At 38.4% G+C, this 25,280-nt stretch overlaps 2 protein-coding genes across 8 annotated transcripts in view; one reads left to right on the top strand and one right to left on the bottom strand.

The window, feature by feature from the left end:
* Positions 1 to 631: 631 nt before the first annotated feature.
* Positions 632 to 20,812, bottom strand: KRIT1 (KRIT1 ankyrin repeat containing). 4 transcript variants are annotated; one of them, XM_041408949.1, is made up of 17 exons: positions 20,488 to 20,812; positions 19,697 to 19,854; positions 19,263 to 19,422; positions 18,082 to 18,174; positions 16,992 to 17,121; positions 14,428 to 14,671; positions 14,028 to 14,143; positions 13,443 to 13,586; positions 12,174 to 12,330; positions 11,800 to 11,907; positions 9,964 to 10,120; positions 7,841 to 7,992; positions 7,025 to 7,191; positions 5,213 to 5,300; positions 3,259 to 3,465; positions 2,836 to 2,952; positions 632 to 2,374 (listed from the first exon to the last, which is right to left on the bottom strand). In XM_041408949.1, the coding sequence occupies exons 2-17, from the start codon at positions 19,796 to 19,798 to the stop codon at positions 2,306 to 2,308; spliced, it is 2,211 nt and encodes a 736-aa protein (XP_041264883.1). In that variant the 5' UTR covers positions 19,799 to 19,854; positions 20,488 to 20,812; the 3' UTR covers positions 632 to 2,305. The 4 variants fall into 4 exon arrangements, with proteins under 4 accessions (XP_041264883.1, XP_041264882.1, XP_041264885.1 ...); XM_041408948.1 differs by having other exon boundaries at positions 19,697 to 19,818; XM_041408951.1 differs by having other exon boundaries at positions 19,770 to 19,818.
* Positions 20,813 to 22,371: 1,559 nt separating this feature from the next.
* The window catches only part of ANKIB1 (ankyrin repeat and IBR domain containing 1), an 85,228-nt gene continuing 82,319 nt past the window's right edge, over positions 22,372 to 25,280 (top strand). For 3 of the 4 annotated variants that reach the window (XM_041408946.1, XM_041408947.1, XM_041408938.1), the window contains exon 1: positions 22,372 to 22,504. The gene's annotated coding sequence lies outside the window, so the exon portion shown is untranslated. The other variant, XM_041408939.1, reaches the window with a different exon arrangement.

Here is a 25,280-nt window from a genome sequence, read left to right as displayed (position 1 = left end):
GGGAAAATCCCACCTCCCTGGAGCTTTGCTTTCGGCAGCTGTACAGGTCCTTATTTTTAAGAAAGTGCTTGTTAGATGAACTGTAGATGGTGAGCTGGGCATCTCATGTTTACAAAGGCACAAGTGTCAGCTTTGCCCATCTTGCAGCTCATTTTCATTGGTTTTTTGTTTGGTTGTGGTATTTTGTTTGGTTGTTACTAATGGTCTGTCTCAGTGGTGTTGGATTTCTCTCTGTTCCCATTTTTTATTTCCCTGCTTCCAGATGAAAGGAGAGCACACACCTGCCTCACCCCAGCAGGGCAGTGCAAGCTCCTATGTACCCAGGTGCCAGAAGCCTCTGGGACTGCACAGCTGGGCTCTTGCTGCTCAGTGGCTCCACTGATGTGCAACATCTGCAAACCTCTGTCTTGCCAAAATGAACAGTTTCCAGTTTACCTGGTAAACTCCTGAGCAGTTTCCAAGGTGCACTACCTTAATTTAGAGTCATTCCTCTGGTCCTCTCTGATGCTCTTCTTACATACCTTACAAAGACAAGCCTGTTACAAACCACTGCTCTTTGGTAATAACACATGCTCGGTGTAACATTTGATGGCACCTTCATGCTGGCTACAAAAATAGAAACACCAAATATGACTTGTTGCAAACAATTTATTAGGTAGTAATAAATAAGAATTTAGCAGAAAGGACTATACAGCAATAAGGCATATTGATAGTATAGTTATATAGGCAACTGACACACCTTCCTAACATTTTCCTCTAGTTTTCTAAGAAAGTGCTGTGTAGAGAAATGTATTTCTGATACCAGTGCCAAGTGATAGCAGGGATGCACGATGAAGGACCTGACTGTTGCATTATTTACCTTAAATAAAGCATAACAATCCATGAAAATTTACTGTTGTTTAGGCCTGTGAAGTTTAAGTAGAAAATTACAGCTTGCTAAGAAGAATACAAAATACAAGTCTCCTGTTCATGTTTTTAACAGCTTACTACTTTAATTTCTTAAATTCTGCAGTTACTAGTAAGGTTGAGTAAAGTTACTATACAACAGCACAGTTCTTCACATTCATTTTAGCTTTTATTTGAAAACTTAGAGGCAAGTGCTAATTTTTATTTTTTATAAAAGTTTTTTTTTTTACAAAATATTGCACACTGTTTTAGCATGCAGTTTACACGGAAGAAATAGTCAAGTGCACTTAAAACCCTGAAATACAACCAGAAACTTCAAAGATTTGTGTTACAGATTCTATTTTAATGTACAAGGATATGTTTCAGACTGCATAGAATCCCACCTTATACTTGGGACCCAACTTGTGGAGCCCCAACCCTGACTCTACAAAGAGCAGGCAGAATGCTTACAAACTGTTTCTGACGTCCTTGTCATCTTCATTCCTTCATCCTGCACTGCTTTTAGCCTGAAGAAACTGAATTAATCAGTAAGAAAATTAATTTAAGAGAAATAACTTAGTACCTCCAAAGTATGAGCTTTTGTTACTGCATATGTGTTGCAGTCCAGGGTAGGATATATAAAACTTTCTGAAGTCCTCTGAGTAAGGTTCATCTGTAAATCCCTGTCTCCCTCTCCTCCATACATACACTTTATATTGCACAGCGAAAGTAAAAATTCATTTTACAAAACAAGCATGCTAAACATTCAATATGGCTTCTGAATGATTTAAAGTATTTCCCTTTTGGCATCCTCATGCAGTGCTTTAGGATAAATATGAATACAAAGTATGAGAAAGTTAAGAGTAAAAATAAAGCAAGCTAAAATGTTTGTCAGAAACCAAATAAAAAACAAGAGTTTATCAAAAGTAGTTGCTCAAAGGTCTAACTAGTCTTTTAAGCATATTTATCAATAGTATCTTAAAAATACAGGGTGTCTACAAAATACTGCAACATATACCACCTCCTTGATGTTCCACCAATGACACGAAAGGTAAATAGGTTAACTGAGACTTGCTTAATGGCACTGGTAGTCCCATATTTCTCTGGGAACAACAGCTTTACTGGATTCATGCTCGTTGAACTTGGTAAACCATTTAGATTTCATCAGCTTTATTGGTTAAGCTCAAGCCCTACAATAGTTAATATATGAAACACAAAAATACTTATAAAAATAATAGATATGTTGTATAGTTCTTTTAAAAAAATAAACCATGCAGCTTCTGTACAAAGTTAAAAAAACTGTACAAATTGACTTTTCTATTGTGTAAAATTCATATACATGGAAGTCCTGTTACGAGGAGGAACGAGTTGTTTTTTGCTCAGCCATCAGATGCCATCTCGTAACTACTGTTCGTTTCCATCACTCGTTTCTTTCAGTTGGCATTAGCTGGCCATTTAATTTCATCAGGAGTTTTACAACGAGTCCTGCCTATGGAAAGGGATGCAATTAAATTCTATCAGCATTTCAGAACTATGACAATCAAGTACATGACAAAAGCAATTCTCAGCTTTATCCAATCTCAAACTCCATTACTTTTGATCACAAAGTTAGTGGCTCCAGCTCTCTGAATCTCTATATTTGGAATTAATCTACGATAATGAGGGATTGGGCACATGCAAGAAACAGTTTCAATTAAACAAAAGGTTTATCCTAATGATTATAGCTGCATTTAATGTATTTTGAATTCTAAAGGCTTCACATGCTAAGAAAACAAGCAAACATTCTGAAATATTATTAATAATAAAGTTTTAAAATAATTTTTGTGGGGGCTTGGCTTAGGCTTCTTTTATACTATGCAAGGGTGGTTAATCTCAACAGAAAAGAGGCTTGTGTATCTAATTTAGGAAAAAAATAATTGAACATAAAGGATGTAAAATGGTAGTGCTTACCTGCTTGGTATGTACAATAAAGCTCATTTTGTTTTCCAGACTGTGGATTTGAAAACACGTATCTCCATCTCCCAACTGCCACATAAAGCAACCGTACTTTAGGCTGAGGAGTAAAGCCTATGACCAAATGTAGGAAACTGTCACTCACAAAATATCCTCCATACTTGCAAACTGAACTTCCCTTCATTCACAAAGACAGGATTCAGACTTAAACCACTACGTTCCACAACGCAATTGCAGTTCACAAAGTAGTGAAGTGAAAAAACACAAGACTTTGTTAGTGACTTATAAAGACCTTAAAATCTTGGAAATTTTCAGTCAAGTTTAACTAAACAGTTGGATGGGAAATGACTTCTAGTACAAAGATTTTAAGAGAAGAGAATTAAGCTTCATAGTTATTACTGGCAGTTCACTTAAGCTGACCTTTGTTTCCATGTTGAGGAGGTGCAGCCCTTTTACGTTTACTCCTACATACACTTTGATGACTTTATGGCTACTTGAACTTGCTTTGGTGAATATCTGTCCTGTGAAAAAAGCTGCTCCATAAGTAGGAATTTCCCAGCAATTCTGCAAGAACATGCGCTGAAGGTGATGCATCTCCTTACTGACACCTTCACTGGTGCTGAGATTCTAAACACAAAGAAACAATGGCAATCAACAAGTCCTTCCAAACAGTTGTGATTGTTTGAAGAAAATCCACTGTTCAGTGCAATCCTTACTAAATGCTTATTTCCAAAGTGCCTTCCCATCAAGCATCTTCCTACAGCTAAATTAAACCTTGGAGCCATGGAAAGGCTCAAGTGCTAGAAGTAACTGAGGCAAAAGCTGGATACCTATATGAGCCTTGGAAATCTGAGCACAGACACACAACCTCTGAAGGGCCACACAGCTTTGCCTCTCCCAGAAGTAACTGGGACAGCAGCTATGCACCCATCTGACACCAAATGGATCACAGTCCTTAAAACTAAGTATTTTTCCTCCTATTAAGGAGTCCAATCCAGTGAGACATGGCAAGATGAGCAAGTACCTCCTTCCAAAAAACATGGATTGTTTTTTTTCTTTTCTAAGCAAGAGAGGTGCAGATCTCTTTTCATTAGTGGAGCCTTCATTCAGAATGAGACAGGCTTCTGTTCCTTCCTCTTCAGTAGAGTGCAGCAGTCAGAACAAACTATTGCTGGAGTGCTCCTCAAACCAGAATGATAACAACTCTCTAACAAATAAAAAATTGGTTGGGCTGTGGACAAGATCAGAAGCCAGAGACACGAGGGAAAACACAAATCTTCAGCAGTTAGAGGGCCATGACTGTGTGTGACAGGATCAGCCTCTCTGGATCCATACCCTGCCTTAGAGCTTACCTGAATTCCACACAGCCATTTCTAACACATAAAATCTTCAGAACAAAAGACTGCAACTTCTTTTCCCTTCCCCCATGCCCCACACCTCAAAATAATGTCCCAAAAGCAGAAGTCAAAAAAGCTAGGCTTATTCTTACATATACTTTGATGACAGAGTAGATTACTTTGCTACACCATAGTCTTAGACCATCATCACCCCCTCCTTCATCTCTATTAAAAACAATAGGAATGATCCACTAATTTCTGATAAAAAAGGTGTGAGCACCAAAAGAAAGTTTATGACTGAGTAATCTCATGTCAAAACTAGGAGCAAGGTTTGAAAACATTCACTAGGTGCCTCTGCAATGTTTCCTGGCAGCTACCTTTAGTGATGCACATCAGCTGGTACAGTTCTCTTTCTGACACACCTCACTTTTTCCACAATTACGTGTGAAGACCACAAATTTAATCTGACCTCATTTGGAACTCACAGCCCTCAGTTAGATGCATTTTTACACAAGCAGCTCAAGTCCAAAAAATTTAACATTGTTGCTCAATTAACTCCTCTAAACAAAGGAGTTTGTGTGTGTGTGTGTGTGTGTGTGTGTACTTGCACATCAGCAGCACTACCAGGTACCTAAGATACAAGTTACACTGAAAACAAGGACTTTGGGGATCTATTGCTACAAGTGGACATGGGAATTTAAATCAGAGTAGATTTTTTCCTACCTATGCCTGAATTGGAATTGTGCCCAATACAGAGCTAACACTGAAGGTAAATGAACAGATAACAAACATATTTACTTCTAACAAAGAGATCTGTAACTGTACAAGAAATATATTCCACAATGAATTCCAAAAATTCAGAGCATACATATTTTTAGCTTTTTATACCAGTATTTTTGTTCATTAATTGACAAATACATATTTTTAGCTTTTTTTTTTTTTTTTTTTAATACCAGTATTTCTGTTCATTAATTGACAACCAAACATTCAAAAATGTTTAACAACAGGATTTTCTACTACCTGCTTATTTATCTTACCTTGTATTCATGAAGTATCCTGTTTGTCCAGTGAGGAGCTTTGCTTTTTAGTTTAGTTATTGGTACAATAGATTTAAGATTTTCTTCACTAAGAGAAAAACAAAGAGGAGCAAAGTTTTTCTTCACTAAACAAAGTAAGAAAAAAGAACATCTGCCACAGTGTACCTTCAAGTCATATACTGAGCTAGACAGTCAGCTCCTAGTCTATCTTACCTCATCAGATGAGATGGGTTCCTAAGATACAGTGCAATTCTCAGTTAATGAAGATCCAGCTTTACATTATACACACTGTGTCACACATCATGGACGTGGCATGGAGAGGAAATGCCAGCAGAACACACAACTCATACTTGGCTAGAGAGCAGTTTGGTGAATTCCAGGTTGGAAGCCAAAATTATACACAAAATGCTATTTACATCAGCATATCACATACTTAGAAAATATGACAGACTGTAGATACTCTTCCTTTCACTCCTGCAATAGCACTACCAGGGACTCAGCCCAATTAATTTCCACATTGAAATTATATATTATATTACATGAAAGAGAAGCTACTTACATCAACTGCCTTTTTAAAAAACCTAAATTGCAGGAAACAAAAAAAAAACTAAAAGGAAGAATGCAAGCCTTTACTAGTTTTTTACAAACAACAACTAGGGATATGTTTTTGGAATTAGCATTCTTTTAATGAACATTTTTGTCAACTACAAAAAGAAAAACAGATTATGAAACTCCTCATCTACATGAAGAATAACTATGTGAATATGGATGGAAAGCGTGTCCAAATGGCTTTTTATCTAGCCCAACCTATCTTTGCAGGTAGACCTGTCTGTAGAGCCAAACACTTCCACTGAGCAGGATGAACTTGGAACCACAGTACTGACAGGCCTCAATGTGGAGAGGAACAGAACACGACCCTGCAGCTGCTGGGAGCCAGCAGGGAGTAGTTTCATACAAAACTCAGCTGCACTGAACTGCACACTCGTACAGGAGGGCAGTCCCACTTAAACCCCCTTCCCCTTATGCTCCATCGACTGGCTGTTCAACTGCAGGACAATACATGCAAAAACCCATCAGGCCAAGGCAGCTCAGCTGATGCTGTGAATAAGAGAAGATGAGAAGCATAGCAGCATTCCAGAACAACACAGCTGCAGTTCCATGAATGAAGTGAGGTGGAGACAGCAGGGGGTGAAGGTGCACACAGTAGAGAACTGGAATCCTCATGTGCTCAGATACTGCTGCAGAAATGTATGTGGGAAGAACAAGCCATCCCAAAATAGCTCAGCTACTGTTCTTCTGGCATGCAGAGAGAAGGGGAGAGAAAAATACCATCTGGCTGAGCCCTACTGGTGCTATGGGTTTGACTAATTTAGTACAGCATTTCTCCTGCAAATGACAGAAGAGACAAAATATCGCTGCATGGTCTGTCCGAAGAGGGAAAATCAGTCCCAGACTTTGGTCCAACTGCCATAGTAAAATGTTTCTTCAACACTACTCAAGGCCTCAGTCCTGTCAGAACCCTTCAAATAAATACTGTTGTTTATTTTGGTATTACTGTATCTCAGGACAGATTTTACATACTACACAACCTCCATTCCTCTGTCTAGGACTGCAATTATTAAGATTAATATATTTTCACACACAATGCCCAACTTCTAATAATGCTACAAGGGTTACATGATTACTGTGAACTATAGCTCAGTGAAGAAAACCAAAAAATATATCATACCTAAAGTCTGAGGGTTCCATAGGAAGTGCTATCTAAAAATATTTAATCTAACCCATAATTTTAAATTTTAAACACATACTCACTTTAGAAAGCCCTGTTTATGTTTCTTGCTCTCATAATTTCCATAGACTATTTGTAGAAGAAGACTTGCCAGTGTAATCAGCTTTGCATCAGGTGATGTATAAAAACCTTTCAGTAAATTATATCTGGCCTCATCAAAAAGAATAAGAATAGCCAAGGGATCCTCAATCTGTTAAAAAAGATTTAAATAATATTATTTCTTTGTAAAAAGGAAAATAGCCTTAGAAACTATGAATAGCATTTCTCACTGATTCAGAGACAGAAGACATAGGTGTGATCCTGACTGAAGTCAGGATCAAAAAGCACATTTTAGTGGTGCTTTGTAATAGAAGCATTGTTTTTCATTTACTTACTTCAACACTTCACTGATCTAACAAATAAATGAAAGGCAACTAGCACACCATGCCCAATCAAAAAGTTCACAGAAATAACGGTATATGTGGATTTCTTCCCCCATAAATTCATTTTCGGTAATATGTTTGAATAATCCCATTGAAATTGACCAATTAAATAACTAAAAAACAACAGCACAAGGAATAAAATCAGGCAGGTTGTTTTTAGCTGTATGACAGACAGAGACTGACACATGGAGACATTGCATAAACCCAGCTGAGAGGGTGAGAAAGAGAGAGAGAACAAAGAGATGGCAGGAAGGCAAGAGAGAGGAAGGGAAGAATGTGAAAATTCAAAACATTACAGAAATGGAGATGTCAGGTTTAAAAAAGTTTGGAAACTACTACAGTCACTATACACACTGAGTGTTGATGGTCCAAGTGTTCTGAGTCTGACCATAATTTCATTCACTTCCAAGTCCTGACCTTTTTTTCTATTTCCAGTGGAAGTCTCACATCCCTTCTCAGGAAAAGCTGTGAAGTTTCCCTTTGAGGATCCAAGTTTGTCAGTTCAGTGAATATTTCAGGCCAGTCTCGAATATGCTGCAAAGGCTTGTGATATGGCTTCAGCTGGAGACCTGAAAAATAACAGGTTTGTTTCTAAATAAACAGAATAAACCAGCACAAACACACACACACATCCACATAAATTATTAAATGCTGCACCAAACCCAGAGTACCTGAAATTGAGGACTCATTAACCATCCCTAGGTTTTCCCTATGTTTTCTAAACTGCTATATAGAAAAGGTTTGAAAATATGTATTTATTGACAAAACTCTTAGCATCAACTCACTAAATGCAATAGTTTCTCAAGAGTGAAGTGCTATTTAAAAATTTAATGGAGTACCAAGACTGGCCTTCAAAACGCAGTAATAAAACATGAGAGACTCTTGTCTCTATTATTGTGGCAGAAATATAAAGTCCAATAATCTTATTCCTGACAGAAAAATACAGATATAATTTATCTTATAAATGTATTTGCCCTTTTTGTATATATATAAAAACCACAAACTTTTCACAACAGACATTCTTCTTTTCAGAAGACATTCTTCTTTTTAATCTGTAAAATGTCTTGATTATTAACAGGCTAAAGTCAATCCATGTTTCACGTTCTCTTGTGTGCATGAGAGCTGAGAAATTAATACAGAGGTTTCAGCTACAGCCATACTATGTACCAGAGTCTGTATCTTTGGCTTACTCACTCACCCGGTCTGTCCTTGGGTTATCACTTGGCTTTTCCTAGCAGTGAGGTTCTAGGAGGCTGTATCTGCCTCACCCTCACTGCTCTGGCTTTCACACTGTGGCATTTCACATGATATGAAAAATGTAAATAGATACATTATAGTGCAACATCTTTCACTAGGAACAATCTGTTCATTTAACTTATCCATCTTACATTCAAACACAGAAAAGCATCATCTGTTCTACAAGCAAGAAACCTACTGTCCTTACAGTTGTACAGAAACTGCAACATACTTTATAGTGAAACCTGTCCGTTAGTTGTTTGAAGCCATAAATCAGGAGCTCATTTTCAAATCTAGGCTAAATATCTAAAGAATTACTTGCTGTTACACAAACAATTTAGCAGTGAGCTCTTTCCCCACAAATGCAAGAGTAATACTTCAGTGATTCTATGACAACTTCACATACATATTTAGGAAAGGCAAAAGCAGCAAGACTTTAACACTCAAACACTTCCTTTTCTTCACATTAACATTTGTGTTTAGCTGAGGCTTACAGTAGTCATAAAAATACCGCTGTAGCATTGGCAACAGTAAATAAAATTTTAAATGCAAGGCTTCTGTGTTAATGACACTCCCAACACAGTATCCTACCAGACCACAACTGAGCTTTGTAATCCACAAGGTGTCCCACAGCTATCCCTATTGCAGCAGTACTGTTGACCACATTATCTGAAATTACCCAACCACACTTGTTGACTCTTGGGCTTCTACTTATCTTCTAGTACGTATCTCAAACAAAAACTATAATATCTTTTTTATTTAGATCAGAAAACCAAAAAATACCATAAATAAAAACATGACATTTTACATCAGAATTCTCTCCCATCAATTATATTTGAAAACTTGTTTATCAAAAACTTTTTTGGTGCCAAACACAGGAAAACTCATATGACTAAAGGACCTAATGAAAAAATATTAATCATCTTAAGTAGTTTTAAAAATACTAGACACTGGTAAAAACTACATGCATCCAAATTCAGATAGTCTGGGAAGAAAAATATGGATAAAACCAGGATAAGCTTCTAGTAAGGCCTATGACAGGCAAGGTGCCCTGTAACAGCAAGGAAACCTGGAACAGCCTCATCTTCCTGGATGAAATACATTATAGCTGCCAGAGTGATACAGTAAGACCTAGCAAAGGTACCGAACTCCACAACTCTGAAAGCAGTTTGGAGACATCAGGCTGTGAAGCCTGTCAGAGAGCATGTCTCCTACTCTCCTAAGACAGCATTACTTTTTCCTAAAGGCAAACAGGAATAAACTATGATAAACCCTCAAGTGTAACCATTGTCCCTTTTCCTTACTGAGGTTCTCAGAACAGATCCAGATAGTGAAGTACTGCTGAGTTTCTTGAGACAGGCGCATGCCCTCCATGATCTGCTGGACAGTTGTGTTGTTTCCGTGCTTCAGCTCCACAGAGCGGTATGACCCATCCATACGATAAATCCGTGCCTTTTCATACTACATAAAAACGGGAACATATTACACAAACCATTTGTTAAAATCCTTTCTGTTTGTGTTTCTAGACAGGAAAGTAGTTTTACCATCTATCAGCAACATCTATGATGCTGGGAAAAAGAACATCGCACAACTCCTACGTATTTATTATTTACCCAAATTGCTTGTTTCATGTTCTGTGCAAGTTCTTATACTGCATTTTTTACAACAGTAACTCTAAGAAAGATCTTGCTGGTATTCTGAGGACTTCTGTCAAAGGCAAATAGGTATTTAAAAGTTCCCTGAGGGATCTGTGCTCAGTGCCTATGCATATCCCAAAATGTTCACTTTGCTATTACCGGCAGGTTATGAATTTTTCTACCCTATACTAAAAGAACTTATTTTTAGAGGGAAGCACCACCCTTTACTCAGAACCCACTACAAGAGTACAATCTCACTAAGTCTTATAGTGCTCCTGTAAGAGAATCAAAATAAATCTTATAAATAATAAATCATTTTCCCCTTCAGAACTCCCATAGCTTTCACTGAATTGCATGTGAGCCCATAGTATGTCTTCTGAAAGACATACATAAACATAAATCAGGTGCTTAAAGCATACATACTCAAGTCATAAATCAATGAACTGTCTTGTTTTCATTTCTGTAACAGATTAGACGTTTCAGCTGCTTGAATAAAAACATTTCAGGAATTTGTTATTTCTCTTCCTCAAATCTACTAAGTCATCAAGAACTGAGTTCCTAAAAACTTCTGGAAAAAAAGATGGATGGCTTGGAAAATGACAACTGACTGAAAATGAGGTTGGAATGAAAAACATCAGTCTATTTTTGCTGCAGTAGTCACTGTCATTCCTACTGCAGTAGTTTATAGGGGGAGTTTATATATTGTATTAATTAAATAGCAACAAATGACAACATAACATCCTGCATTACACTCTGAAATCTACTTAAAACGTGTCCATTAGTCTTTAGAGTCATTAGACACACCTTCACATGATCTACTGCATAGTAAGGTCCTTAAAATGAAGGTCAGTTCCTTCCTTAATTATTTTTGAAGACCATTCATGCAGAGTGAAATGAAGATAATTTAAAACATCTAGAAAAACTGACAGGTTTAGTACCACCTACTTACAGGGATATAGGTTGCATCTGAAGTCAAAGAAAAGAAACAAGTGGGATTATATCGTTTGACTAATTTTAAATCTAGTTCAGGATAAGAGGAATTGCATTGTAAATTTTGTTTCCTATCCTGGCTCAATCTCCACTGGCTTCCAAGGAAGCCTGCACTGACTAACTGATGAAAAGCCTATTCCATAGAACCCTACATTTAGCCTATTTCATAGAACACCTACATTAGGTGAATGCTCCTGCTTATCAACATATAAGATAAGAATGCATAAAGAAAGCTGATGGTTGCACGATCAAAAATATACATAAAATCAGTAGCTCATGTGATGCTCCTACAAATAAACTGAAACATCATGTTTACATGTCTTACATGTATTTCTTGAGCCATGAAACAGAACAGAAACATTTAAAGAGACAAAACGCCAGTTTGCCAATATTTACTCTGAATTTCAGTGTGCTGCACATTTCCAGTAACAGCCGGAAGTGACTCTAGCTCTTCTAAAAGATTAAGTGTAAATTAATTATAAATTTTAAAATATTTAGAAAATAAACACGTACAGGTTTATTTATGGCTTCCTTCAGTAGTTTTGCAGCTTCTTCCCACTCATTTTGTTTGTTCTCTTCACAGACATTCAGCGGAGATCTTCCCTGTTGATCAGTAATGTGCTACAAACAAACAGAAACACCGATTCTACATTGATTTCACTGGAGACAGGTAAATATTTACACATTTTTAAGACAATTAAAATCCTTGATACCAGAGTTCAAACATTTAATTGATACACAATGGGAAAAGCAGAGGTAATCAAAAACATTTAACCATTTTTCAATAATTGCTAAACAAGATCATTGATTTGACACCAAAATATTTCTCATACAAAAGCCAGAAATTGTTGCTAGATCTGCTATTTCTATACACAAACAGAACTTACTCTGTCAATTTCAGGATGGTTTAGTAGAATTTGTACTATTTCAGCATGCCCACCTCCAGCAGCAAAATGAAGAGGAGAGCTAAGTTGACCATTCAAAAGATTTGGATTGCATTTCCCTTTCTCCAACAGCATTCGAGTGGCTTCAACTTTTCCATACCTGCAGACGTGTTTAAATCAGAACAGACACAGCAAATATACAATAATTTTTTTTCAGATGGTTCTAATTATGAATAAGTATTTTTTCAGATTGTCCTATTTATGAAAAAGTGTGGTTTTGTTCACACTGAAGAGTTTTAGCTTTCAAATTACACCAGATACAATGGCACATAATTAAGTTTGTAGAAATTAATATCAATTCTACACTTCTTTGGTAATCACTGGTCTAGTAACCATTGATTGGATTCATGATAGACAAACAGAACCTTGCTTTAAGCTAGCTAAGTCTGGGTAGTCGCAGCAACTCAGTCATGGCAAAACAGAGTCCAGCTTTGTCTGGAAAAAAATAATCAGTGTGAGAATCAGAGTTCAGCTTCTGCTTGTCATGCAGATGCATCCTGAAGATTCTTAATTCCCATGCTTATAACTGGTAGCTCTTATACTGGTGTGTATTTGATGTATAAAGTATTTACAAACTTTCTGACAAACACTAAAAAGCAAGTAAGAATGTGGGCTTTTTATCAAGTTTGATTTTCATGTTATTCCTATCATCAGACATACTGACCACTACATATACAAAATACTAACTTCCATAAAGATAAAACAAAAGATTTCTATGACTGAGAAAAGCTTTCAAGCACTTACAGATTAAATCACAGAGTTATAGTCAGACATGTTGACCTCTGTAAATCACCTAGTCTAGCTTCCCACTTAAAGTGTGTCCAGCACCAAAACATACTCATCTCACCTAGTGCTGTGCTGTAAAACTTAAGCCAACACAGAGTATGGAAGTTACCATGCTAAAGTAGACCCAGTGCCTCCAGCAGGAAATAAAATAGTCAGGAGAGATACAAGAGACAGTAAGTAAGTGATGACATGATCACCACAACTGGTCTCCCCAAAAACCATTCAAATTAAAATTATCTCAAAACCTGAAGTAATGTTTCTCTTCAGAAGGTTAACACTATTATATATTATAATGAAAGCATAAAAAGTCTAGAGGTGTTTTTTTATTATTTCTTCTTTTGGAGGCTGATAAATTACACAAATGATAGCGCTAAAGAATCATGACAGCTAGAATGCACTCGATTGGCAAAACTAGGCTTGACTCACCAGCATGCATAATGGATTGGTGCCCAGTGGTCACTATCCAACTGATTAACAGAAAACTTTTTATCCAGAAGGTGGCTTAGTAAATCAGAGTCTCCTTCACAAGCACTGCGGTGAAGAGGGAAATCATCTACCCACTGGTGTTCCCTATGAATTAAAATGGGAAGCAGGAAAAACACCTTTCAGAAATACTACAGTTGAGAACATTGACTTCTTAAAAGTTACAACATAGCACTATCCATAGATCTACATGAAGAATAAAAGAGAAGTTCATGCAGCTAAAATGTGCCAGTATTCATACAAATAGTTTTTTTGTCATGCAGAAATTAAGCCACAACTGTATTTATTAGACTAAGAAATGCTTCTCTAATGTTTATAATTTACACCTTTTTTGTTTCATCCTTTAACTGTTGTGTTTCAATACTTAAAGATTTCAAATAGAATTTCATTTAAAATATGTATTTCTACAGTGAAGCATAAAGTAATAAGAATCCCATTTTAAGTCTACCAAGTGCTACTGTAATAAAACAAAACAAAATTATCCATTAATGAAAAAGGAATAATAGTAACATAAAAGTAACATAATACTTGTCTTCTGTGACACTGCTCATGCTACGTTGCCACTTTTCTCTTTTAGGAATCTGAATCTTTGAGTAGTCTGGGGCTCCAAGGCCAAAGTATGGATTTATTACCACCTTGTCAACCTGTGAAGACATAATTTAAACACAACTGAAAAAATATCTTACTGAGATTTGGCTACACAATCCCCCATTCCAGTCAGGTATTCTCTTGAAACCAAAGTTATGATAGTAACATTTTATAATGAAAGAAAATTATGATCAAATATGAGGATTGAAAAACCAGCGCATACTTACTGGTAAATAAACAGCTCTGATGTGAGCACACACTCATATCAAATAAATGAATGAACTCTAAAATGAAAATATATGGATGTTTCATAAATACAAAGTGAAAATATAGTACTTACCCTATTGGTATACTGAAGGTCAGATCCAAATAACGGATTATAGATACACATATCTGCTTTCTCCAATGCCAGCATTTTACTCCTGATTTCCAGGGCAGTATAACCCATGTGCAACGAGCTCTCTGTTTGACCAGGTTCTATAGCATAGGCAGGGTTTATTACATTTGTTTTAATTCTCTCAAGAGGAGATGGTCTGAATAAAGCTGGGATGGAGTGAGACTGGGTGTGTCGTTCATCCAACCACCTGCAGGAGAGAATGAGCAAGGAATTAATTTTCAGGTAGAAAAGGATCATTTTGGTCATGCTGTCCATTATTTTGTTTGATTAGGGATTGCATATATGCTAATCACACATCTGAATTTAAAAAAAATAATTATAATTTGCACAGCCACTTTTATAAGACTAAATTACTCCCTAATGTGAAATTTGTTAACCACACTCAGTTAAACAGTTGTGTTTGCTCAATTCTGTGCGGATGCAAACTCTCAAAGAGAAGGAAATTATACACTAAGAGTAACACAGGTTACAACCACAAAACCACACCAACATTTCATTTACTTTCAGTTTATTAACAGTACAACTCTGAACAAATTTTAAAACTTAAAACAGTTTTTTTAAGGGTGAGTTTCAATATCTGTACTGACATAAGCTTTCCAACTCACATGTTTCATTAGGGAAAGACAGGAAAAGGCAGCAAACCAGAAGGTCCAGTTTCCAAACTGCTAAGTCTCTTTCACACAGGCTACCAACTGCCTTTTTATAAAGCTCTGCTGAAGTTCATTCCTTTCTCAGTGCACTCCCACTGACAGTACTGAGGAGCTTTAGAGTCTCTGTGCTACCAGGGGAAGCCAGTACTGTACACCTGCTGCATTTTTCCAACAACATATGCAATACAACACAGGGCTCAGGACAAGTTGTTCATCTCAAATTTTGGATAAATATATTTTACAGGGCTCAGGATAAGTTGTTCATCTCAAATTTTGGATAAATATATTTTTACTGAATTGTTAAATTGTTTTAGTGTTATATTAAGTGGTTCATTGAAGGTCTAAAGGCAGGTTTGTATTTAGGTTTCTGCACATGCTTTCTCTCAAGCTTGAGGTAATAATGTGCTTTGCTGGAATAAATTCTGTTTAGTGATTGAGCCTGGAAATAGAAGAAAGAGAAGTAAGTACATGCTTTGGACATCCACTGACAGACCACTTGGATCTTGTCTGTCCCAGAAGCATATGTAAGGATGGTAGAAGGAACCTGCAGTTCCGTGCATATGCTTAGGCCTATTTTTAAGTCCTAAATCAGAGCTATAATGTCCTGCAAAAGCAGCATTTTCTTCTTTTACTCAGGTCCTGGCAGAAAGAACAGAAAAATTGTAGCCATTGTGCTATACTCTCTAAGGTATTTTCAGGCATTTTCTCTAAATATTTGGTAGATAAATTAATTATGGCAGTTTGAATCTTTGGGAAGTATTGTTTCAGATTATGTACATAGAGAATAAAAAAATATAAACTATTTTCTATTATACCTCCAAGGCCTCTTGTGAGGCATGAAACACTTCCAAGCAGAACTTAGAGCCTGAAGGCATTCAGCGAGCAGCAAATAAATTTAACTGGTATGATGGTATACACGCAAATACTACAACTCTACTAATAAACTGTAAAAACCCTACACACAGAACCTTTTAGGCAATAGCCTGTAGCATGGTTTTTTACATTAGCCCGAAATTTCAGCTAACTTTATTACTGCAAATAAGTTCATACACAAGTGTGTCTGGCATTTCTTGGTTAAGGATACATTTAAAAAATGAAAAAAACAAAACCAAAAAAGCAACCAAAAAAAAAAAAAAAACAAAAAACAACCCGCAACAAAACAACAAAAAGCTTGTTCATGTACTCAAATTTCAAACTACTATAAATCTGGCTAAACAACAATCACCTTTCTTAAAGTTAATTCCCTACTGCAAATAAATCTGTGTGTCTGGGGAAGAACAACACACAAAAAAAAAAAAAAAAAACCTGCAACAAAACAACAAAAAACTTGTTCATGTATTCAAATATCAAATCTGGCTAAACAACAAATCACCTTTCTTAAAGTTAATTCCCTACTGCAAATAAATCTGTGTGTCTGGGGAAGATGCACTCCCTTTCTACAGGGAGATTTAATTTAAATGCAAATCTTAATGGTATACAATTACAGGATATTTTTACTACACTCTGGCAAATATTCTTACTCAAATGACAATTATGTCATTTACAGAAAATTAAACATTATGATTTTACAAAACATTCACTGTGAGCATGAACTTCCAAAAAGCTACTTGATTTAGATAAACACACCATTCTTGAGTTTGCTAAAAGACTTTTAGAAATATTTTGTCAGCGTTTCCATTTGTGATAAGAAAATATGGATGATGAAGAAAATACCATGATGATTTCCTTCTTAACCACAAGAATGCTATAAAAATTATGTGTTACATTGACAAATTATCTTTTTAATATATATTTGTATTTTGATATGAAATATCAAACTTTTCATTTTAATGTATTTTTAGTGATAGTGTCTCTTACTTATCCAAGGCAATTAACATTTTTGCAGTAAGCGTAGCAAAGTGTGTGCTGGATTCACTGCAGACTCTCATGATGTCTTGTAAACAGTAGAACACAGGGCATCCAGGACTGTATGTATATTTCGTATTATCTAAAAAAGAAACATTCTCTGAAGACACATCAGTGAGAATAATCTTATTTTCCCTTCTGCATCTTTTGTAGTTGCACATCCCTGATTAAGACAATAACTTTAGACTAGATTTTCTCCAAATAATAATTTTCTCCAAATAATAATTGATAGCAATTACATAGAATCCTTACATAGCAATTCACAACCCAACAGGTTAGTCTTAAAATCCCTACGTATTCTGTCACTGTTCCATCAGTGTGATCAGGTTCATTTGAGGAATAAATGTTAAATGCATCCTGTTACCAGAAAAAAAAGGAAGATGACTCAGGACTAGGAGGGGCATGTACTGGTATACTGGCAGGTCCACAATGGTATCTATTCGATAGGTTTTATTAAGTCTTATGAGTAATGCAAAAATGAAGACGTTTCCCCAAAAGCACACATTTTACTTCAATATTTCTAAAATACTTTCCTGACAAGTAATTTATTTGGCTTTCTAAAGAATTAATTTACTGTTTAGAGACTTAGTTATTCTTCTCTGAGTAGAGAACACTGAACTGAGTAGGATGTCTTAGAGTTGCATTCAGCAAATTCTACAAAAGTTAAGGCCTGTGTTTTGAAATATAACCAAGTGCACAAATACTGCTTAAACCAGAAGTGTGCTATTGTTACAAAAGCAAAGGCAATACATTGAACCAAAGATTTCTTCATTGATTTTAAGGGAGTTTTGCGCCTGCCTGCAACTTTTAATGTTTAAAAAAAAAAGATTTAATATGATATATAGCTTTTTTTTTACAGAAAAAGCTATATACCATATCAAAACATACTTTATATGTATAATTAAAATATATATGACATATTTATAATCATATATCAATGATACAGATATATACAACTCAAAGATATCATACAAAAAAAATAAACCCTCAAGTGAACTTCTGCTAAAATGGGTGCAGCTTCACAAATCATGCTCCGTGTTACCTTTCACAACAGTTGGAACAATGTAAAGAGACGCCTCCTGGCCTGCTTTCTCTCCATCTAAAGGAAACTTCTTCATTAACACCACACGCTTTCCTAGCACATTATTTAAAAACAAAAAACAGACAAATCACAAAACAATTAATTAATCATCAAAAAAAAGAAAAAATCTCGAGTTGGCTATCTGAAAGCTTACTAAACTCAATCTTCCTACTTTCCAGGAAGAAAAAAATTATGCTTATGAGCTATAATCTAAAGAAACCGAAGAAAATTTAAATACATATGAAAAACTAAAGAACATAAACATGTATATACCCATTAACACGAAAAAATTATATGACTGTAGCCCTTTTTAACTTTTCCAACCTCAGCTGCATATTTTAGCAGCGTACAAACTAAGCTGGGCATACTTAATGCTTGGGCCATCTGAGTGAGTCGAATTAAAACTCTCTAAACTATGTAAGGAACAGAGTACTTGCTTTTAGAAGGCATTCCTCTATGTGTATTAATTCTGTTATTCTGTGTTTGCTGCATTATTAGCTCTGCTACATCCACTCAGCTGCAGTTACTGTCACCTGCAACGTTTTACCACATAAACAACAGAGATGAAGTCCACAGCAAAGACCAGAAGTCCTTTAGTCATTATACTTTATACCAACCTGGAAGTGTAATAGGCTAGCAAAACCAAATTTGTCAGCACAAGTGTGATGTTCTTTGCTATATCAGCTATGTAACAATAAGGAAAAAAAAAGTACTCATCAAATTCCATCTGTAAGCGATACAGTTTTGCTAGAAATATTTTCATATAGATATTGTCGTCTGAACAACTGACTTTATCAGGTCTCTAGTCCAAGTTTTAGCTGAAGTTATGGATTCAAAAGCCACTTTGATCTGGTTTAGTGGAAGTTTAGCTATAAATCTAAACTTGAGGTGAAGAAGCAGCACAGACAAAGATTCATTTATTAACAATCACTTAGTGAGCATTTTATAGAGTTGGAAGGAAAAGAAAAACAAAGGTACATGAAAGGTTTTAGCTGTATAGTTGGCTTAGGTTTTTTTGATGAACCTCAAAATAGATCTTCTTTCTTTATACTAATTTCATGCTTTTGCATAACTTTGCCATGCCAATTTAAAAAACATTTTTATAGTGCTATCAATAGTATATTAGATTAAAATGGTCTTACCTTTAATACCCTGATTGGCTGGTGAAATTGGTTTGGTGGCTTCTAATACATAATCCAAGATGCTCTGGGTTATCTCAGTGCCTCCTTGAAGTTTAGTTTCTAGCAAAACTTTCTTTCTTTTTTTCTTTTGGCCTTCAATGGGAACTTCAAGCAGCAAAATCTTTCAAACAATAATGAAATAAAGAAGTTTAAGCACAGGTGAAAGAAGCACAGAACTTAAAAACAATTATTATTATTATTTATTATGTAAAAGTAGTAACAAAATTCAAGAAGTACTAAATGTTGAGGAGCAGAATGGTGAAGTCAGAATGACCTCTGCAGCAGACTAAAGAGTAAAAGACAAGGCTACATTCTCTTCCATTATATTATTACTTATTTACTATGCTATTTAAAAAGCCAAATAGCTAACACATAAAGAAAAGAAATCGTTTTACTTCATAGGATTTAGCTCGATATTCCCGAGAATTGAGGCTAGCAGTATTTTTTGGACGAATCACAGCAACATACGCATCTCCAATGTTTTCTGGGTTTCCCATCTCTCCTTCTTACTTTATCACTGGAAATAATGAATAAACAGGAAGAAAAGGTTCAGCTGAAAAAAACCATCCAACAGCACACTAAACTTCAGGATGCAGTGCTCATATCCACCGATGCTTTGCATTATTCATTTATTGTTTTTTAGCTGGAGAAATGCCAATGGCTGATATAATTCTGCTTCTTTTTCATGAAAGGAGAAAATAGGGCGTCATATAGATTTGATACAAATAAGCTTGTTCTCTAACCCATCTTGAAAATAAAAGCAATGGGGTTTTTTTCCCACTTTGTAACTATCTTCCTCATTTTGCAAACCAGACAAAAGGCCAAAGAAATTTTGAACTCTGGAAAAGATGTGAAATTGAAAAAGAAAGCCATTTCAAAGTGACAACCACTGTGATTTATAAATTGTGCTGTAACAAGCACTGCACTTCTATGAGTGCAATCCCCAGGAATTCAAGAAAATACCTGGTTTTATCTCCCCCCGCAAAGTAGAACAGAGTCTTGCCTACAGCCAAGTAACAAAGCTGATAAAAATAAACTATAATATGGATTCATTTACTTAGTTTTATTTCAGTGGGGCTGCAAACTGGTGCACAATTCATTTAAATCAAATTTCTGAAAAGAATACATCTTTAATTTCTAAAAAAATGAATAAAAGCATTTAGATTTAAGAAAAAGCTTTGCTTACCCTTTTGTTAAATCAAGGTGACAATTCCCAAAATCACAAAATTGTACGGAACTTATATGGAAAATCTCCTAAAGCAAAATCACGTATCAGCTTCCAGAAAGTAGGTTATGTCTGACCATTTCCACCTTCCAGCTGATCATTTTCTTCATCTGCAAATGAACACCCTTTCATTCCATAGCATCAGTAAGCACATGCTTTTTGCAGATTAATTCCTCCACACATTTTAAATGTTAGTGTTTCTAGCTTCTCCACCTCTTCTAGAAGAAACAGAGGTCTTCAGATTCCTATGCCCTTAGTCCAGTATTTTTCCTGGGATCAAGACTACCTGAAAAGATATCAAAAAAACCTCAACATAAATAACAATAATAAGCATGGATATTTTCACCATCAGTTAATATAAATACATTAGTTAGAGGATTCAGTGATGGTATGTGAACAGTATAATATCTGAAGAGAAGCAGCTAATGAGTTGCAGTAGCATATTTACAGTATTTGCATTAGTATTTAGTATACTGTTTACAGTAACATCTAAAAACATGAAACAAGCAACATGCTTACTTATGAGAACTCATACTTTAGGATATTAGTAATTTTAAAAGGAAAAAGAAACAACCATCCCTTATGCACAGCTGGGAAGGCCTGCTCTTTGGGTTTCCTTATACGTGCTTGGATACACAGGGTTTGGGTCAGAGGCTTGTGTGGAGGGAACCTGCACTGGTACGGCCGGGTCCCCTGATGACAGGAGGCGAATAAGCAGTGGGTGAACTCCCTCTGCCACTGCTCTGCACTAAATCCAGCGCAGAACGAGCACGTCTGTGAAACCCACAGCGCTGAGACTTGCAATACGACTACAGAAAACAAAAAGTGAGGATGAAGGGGGCGGGGAGCGGGGTGGGGTGTGCTGTCAGGATGTGACAATAAACACAACCAGCTTCAGAAGACACCACCACGAACTGATTCTGACTAAACCCATGTGCTAACAACGCGGCCCCATTGTAAAGGCTGCCGGTCTAAGGCACACGCCTCACCCAGGCTTCTCCAGCACCGCCGACCCTTCCCGGCTCCCGCAGGAACCGCCGGGAGGAGGAGCAGGGTGGCTCCCGCCGGGACTCCCGGCCGCGCCACCCCGGCCGGGGAGGAGGGAGGCCGGGGGCATCGGAAGCTCCGCAGCGCTGCCTCGCATCGGCACGGCCGGAGGGCGACGGGCGGGAGACTGCCCCGCACCCCCGCATCTCCCGCCCCGCACTGCCCGGCCGGGAAACGCCCCCGAACTTCCCCGGCCGCGCCCAGAAGCCGCCGGGCAGCGGCCACCGGGGGTGCTCCCCCTGAATCCCCGCGGGGCGGGAGCGGCTCCCCCGCGCTCAGGACCGCCCCAGGACCGGGGTGAGGGAGGTCGCCCCGGCCCCGCTCCCTCCCTGCCTGCCTTGCCTTCCTCGGTGCCGCCTGCCGCCGCCTGCCCGCCGCATCCTCCCGCCTCGCCCGCCGCCCAGGCCCCGCGTCCCGGCCTGCTCCGCCCCGTTCCCGCCCCGCTCCCTCCCACGGCGCGGTGGATCCGCTTCCCGTCGGAGTCCCGCGGGCCTCGGCTGCCGATGAGTTTCCGGGTCGGCGGCCTGAACTTGTGTTGCCGCCGCCGGTTGTTGACCGCAGGCGGAGAAGGAGGGAGCAAGCCGGGGCTGCGGGCCGGGCCGGGAGCGGGAGGCGCGGCTGGCGGGCGGGGAGGCGCCGAGGCGGAGCGGCGGCCCGAGCCCGCGGAGCGCCGCCGGCAGCAGCTATCGGTGCCGCCTCCGAACAAAGGGGTAGCGAGCGGGCGGCAGCCGCAGCGCCGTGCCCGCGCCGGGGGCCCCGGCGAGCTGAGTGACAGCCCCGGCTGCCCGTGAGGCTCCACTGGAGCGGGCACTCCAGAGGGCGCCGTACCCGGAGTGGAGCGGGAGAGGAGCGGCCGCTGGGCACATGGAAGCTCTGAGTGCCGGGCTCGGAGGCGCCGGGAAGGGCCGGGGAGAGCCCCTGTGAGGAGCCGGTGAGTGCCCGCGGCGCTGGGCGAGGTTCGGGCGGGGGCTGCGGGAAGGCACGGCGAGTGGAGCCCGCTCGCGGGTGAAGCCTGGAGGCTCCGCACTCGGGGCGTCGGCAGCGCCGCACATCGCGCGGGGGGCCGGGCCGGGAGGCGGCTCCGGGGGCGCCTCGGTACGGTCGGCAGCCGAGGGGAGGAGAGAGCAGCCGGAGTGCGGAGGTGAACGAGCGGCAGTTTACCGAGGTTAGTGTGCAGGGGGCTGTGGGGAAAGGGGATGGCGGGAGCCGCGGGCCGCCGGGCCGGGGAATAAGGGGGGAAAGAGGCCGCCTCCGGCCCAGGCTCGCGAAGGGCGGGGGGCTCGCCCGGGAAGTGGCCGGGTGTGGGCGATCGGTGGCAGCTCCCGGGGCGGCCGGGACCGTTGTAAAGTTTGGAGATGCCGGATGGCCTGGCTTCAGCCAGGTCTAGCAGCTGGGCTCATGCCCGCCTTGTTCGTAGCCGGGAAATCTTGCTGGAAAGCAAAAGGGAAAAAGTGTGAGTGGTCAGAGTGGGAGCGTGTGCTGCGGGGCGAGCTGTGATAGAGTGACCTGGCTTCCTGGCTCGATAACGCCGTCAGAGCAGCCCTTGAATGAATTTAAACGCTCGCGATCTCGGGGGTGTGGGGTTTTTTTGTTTGTGGGTTTGTTTTGTTTTGTTTTGTTTTGTTCTTTGGTTTTCGGGTATTTTTTCTTTTTTAACCCAGTGGAAAAAAATTAGTCTTGATACCGTAGCAGTTTTATGTAAGTAGCAGTGTCCCTCTCTGATGTCTAAGCACATACTGGAAATTGGGCAACTTTTAAAAATTCATCTTGATAATTCATGACTAGTCCGTCTACCTCTTCTTTACAGTTCATATAGTATGCAGAGGATATACAGAGTCATGAAAACATTCTCAGCAGAGTAAAGAACTAATACTACAGCTTAAATTGCTTGCATGGATCCCTCCATTATGACTAACCGTCCTTGATTGCACCTTCTTTGAGTGCATTTCTGTGCTTACCGGTTCCAGAAATGGAGCTTTAGTTGTAGACATAACATCAATAAAGTGCTGTAATTTAAGTACATTCACTAAAGAGAGAGACGGCTTTTGAGAGGATTTTGGCTGTAGAGGTTAGCAATGAGAAGAGACTGTGTCTTCCTTACATGTATGGCTGTTTTATCCTTACTTTCATCTTTTTGATTTTCGATGTGAAGTGTGGTGGATTAATTTCTCTTTAATCTCTTTTGCGTACAGAGGAAAATTCCTCTTCTTCCTTGGGGGTGAAAACAAGCTTTAGTCATAAAGAAAGCAACAGCTTTTTTCAACTGCTTAGAACATGTGACTTGTTTCTACATAGAAGCAAATAGGTAGAATTTACAGCAACTTGTTTTTTTTTTTTCCTTTTTTGTTGATGTGGAAAGAGTAAATGGCTGTATTTACAAATCACAGAAGAGGCTTCTGAAAACTTTAATTCTGGGCTTTTCTGTGATCTTATACTCTGTCAGTTCCTTCTTCAACAAATTTTACTTCAGTCGTTAATCAAAAGAATAATATATTTTAATAATACAGTCTATTATTCCTGAATTACAGTATTGCTACAAGTCTACTAAAAAGCTAAACAATGTTGGTGGTGCTCTGTACTCATGTATATATGCATCAGCAGAGTATCATGAATGAAGATTAATTTTAAAAGAAGGATTACAACAGTGGTACTATAACAATAATGTCAAAAGCCAAAACCCAAAAGTTAGGTAAGTAAGTTTTATGCAGTCTCATTTCTTTTCACTTGTGCCATACACATCTAGATAGGACTAGGTGTGTATGTAAGTACGTGATGGGGTTTATTGCACAAAACATGGAGTTTCCTGGACATAGTTACATATTGCATGTGAGTTTACATGTATCTCTTATGTGTTCCTGTCTGGCCTACACACTTCAGAAAATTAAAGAAAACTAAACATGTAAATATGAAAAGGAATGCCTTCTAAAGCTGCCAGTTTTTATTCAATGGAACAACTATAAAAATGGTTTTAGAAAATGTCATTATGGTTTTTTTCACTGTATAAAACCTTGTTAATGCTATGGTTGTTTTATTCTGTCCTGAACAGTTTATCACTCCTGGTCTGTGACATCTCTGCTGTGATTGCTTATCACTGTTTCTTTTTGTTTCAGTAGTAGGGCTTTGTTTATTAATCATTAACTAGTTTGGCTAGCAAGTTTTGTGATTGTTTATTTTTATTTTTGTTAGTTTGGGTTTTTTTTTAAGATCCTTTTTGTTTTGTGTGTTGGAAGGATTTTTTGTTAGTTTTTTTTTTTGTGTTGGGGGGGGTTGTTCATTTGTTTTTGAGGGGTTTTGTTTGATGGATTTATTTTTGCTGTTCAGATGTCATGTAGTTACCGTTACCTGAGTAGTTCATTAACTTCTCCTTGGAATCTGATAACTAGAGGTTGCTGTCGGCAGTTGTCACTGTTGAAGTTTTGTCAGCTTTGCTAAGGTGACTCATGCCAGTAAGAAGGAAAATTGAGAAGCTGGAGGTTACTGATACGTGTGCTGAACCAGTTACGTTTCTAATCATATTACTGTGTTTGCATAATTGGTAATGACACATAGCAAAGACAGATCTGTTTTACTTGAAGAGCAGCCCTGTGGAAATTCTGAAATGTTCAAAATTACATGGAAAATTCTGTTTTCAACGTTATTATCATCAGGCAAGACTTTTACTGCTTTTGCTTCCTCATCCCAAAATACAATACCAAGTAGTTTTCCAT

The sequence above is a fragment of the Onychostruthus taczanowskii genome, unplaced genomic scaffold, assembly GCF_017590055.1.
Source record: "Onychostruthus taczanowskii isolate IOZ18803 unplaced genomic scaffold, ASM1759005v1 scaffold3, whole genome shotgun sequence".
NCBI lineage: Eukaryota > Metazoa > Chordata > Aves > Passeriformes > Passeridae > Onychostruthus > Onychostruthus taczanowskii.
The sequence above is the reverse complement of the archived record's forward strand: the minus strand, read 5'-3'. Positions and strand labels throughout refer to the sequence as shown.

Bases quoted from the DNA above. Each gene is read 5' to 3' on its own strand.
- KRIT1 (XM_041408949.1), bottom strand. From the start codon at position 19,798: ATGGGAAACCCAGAAAACATTGGAGATGCGTATGTTGCTGTGATTCGT. The intron at 17,122-18,081 runs GTAACACGGAGC...TTTCTTTTTTAG, and splicing joins TGTTCCAACTGTTGTGAAAG to ATAATACGAAATATACATAC. The intron at 14,144-14,427 runs GTAAGTACTATA...ATGTCTTCACAG, and splicing joins ACCTTCAGTATACCAATAGG to GTTGACAAGGTGGTAATAAA.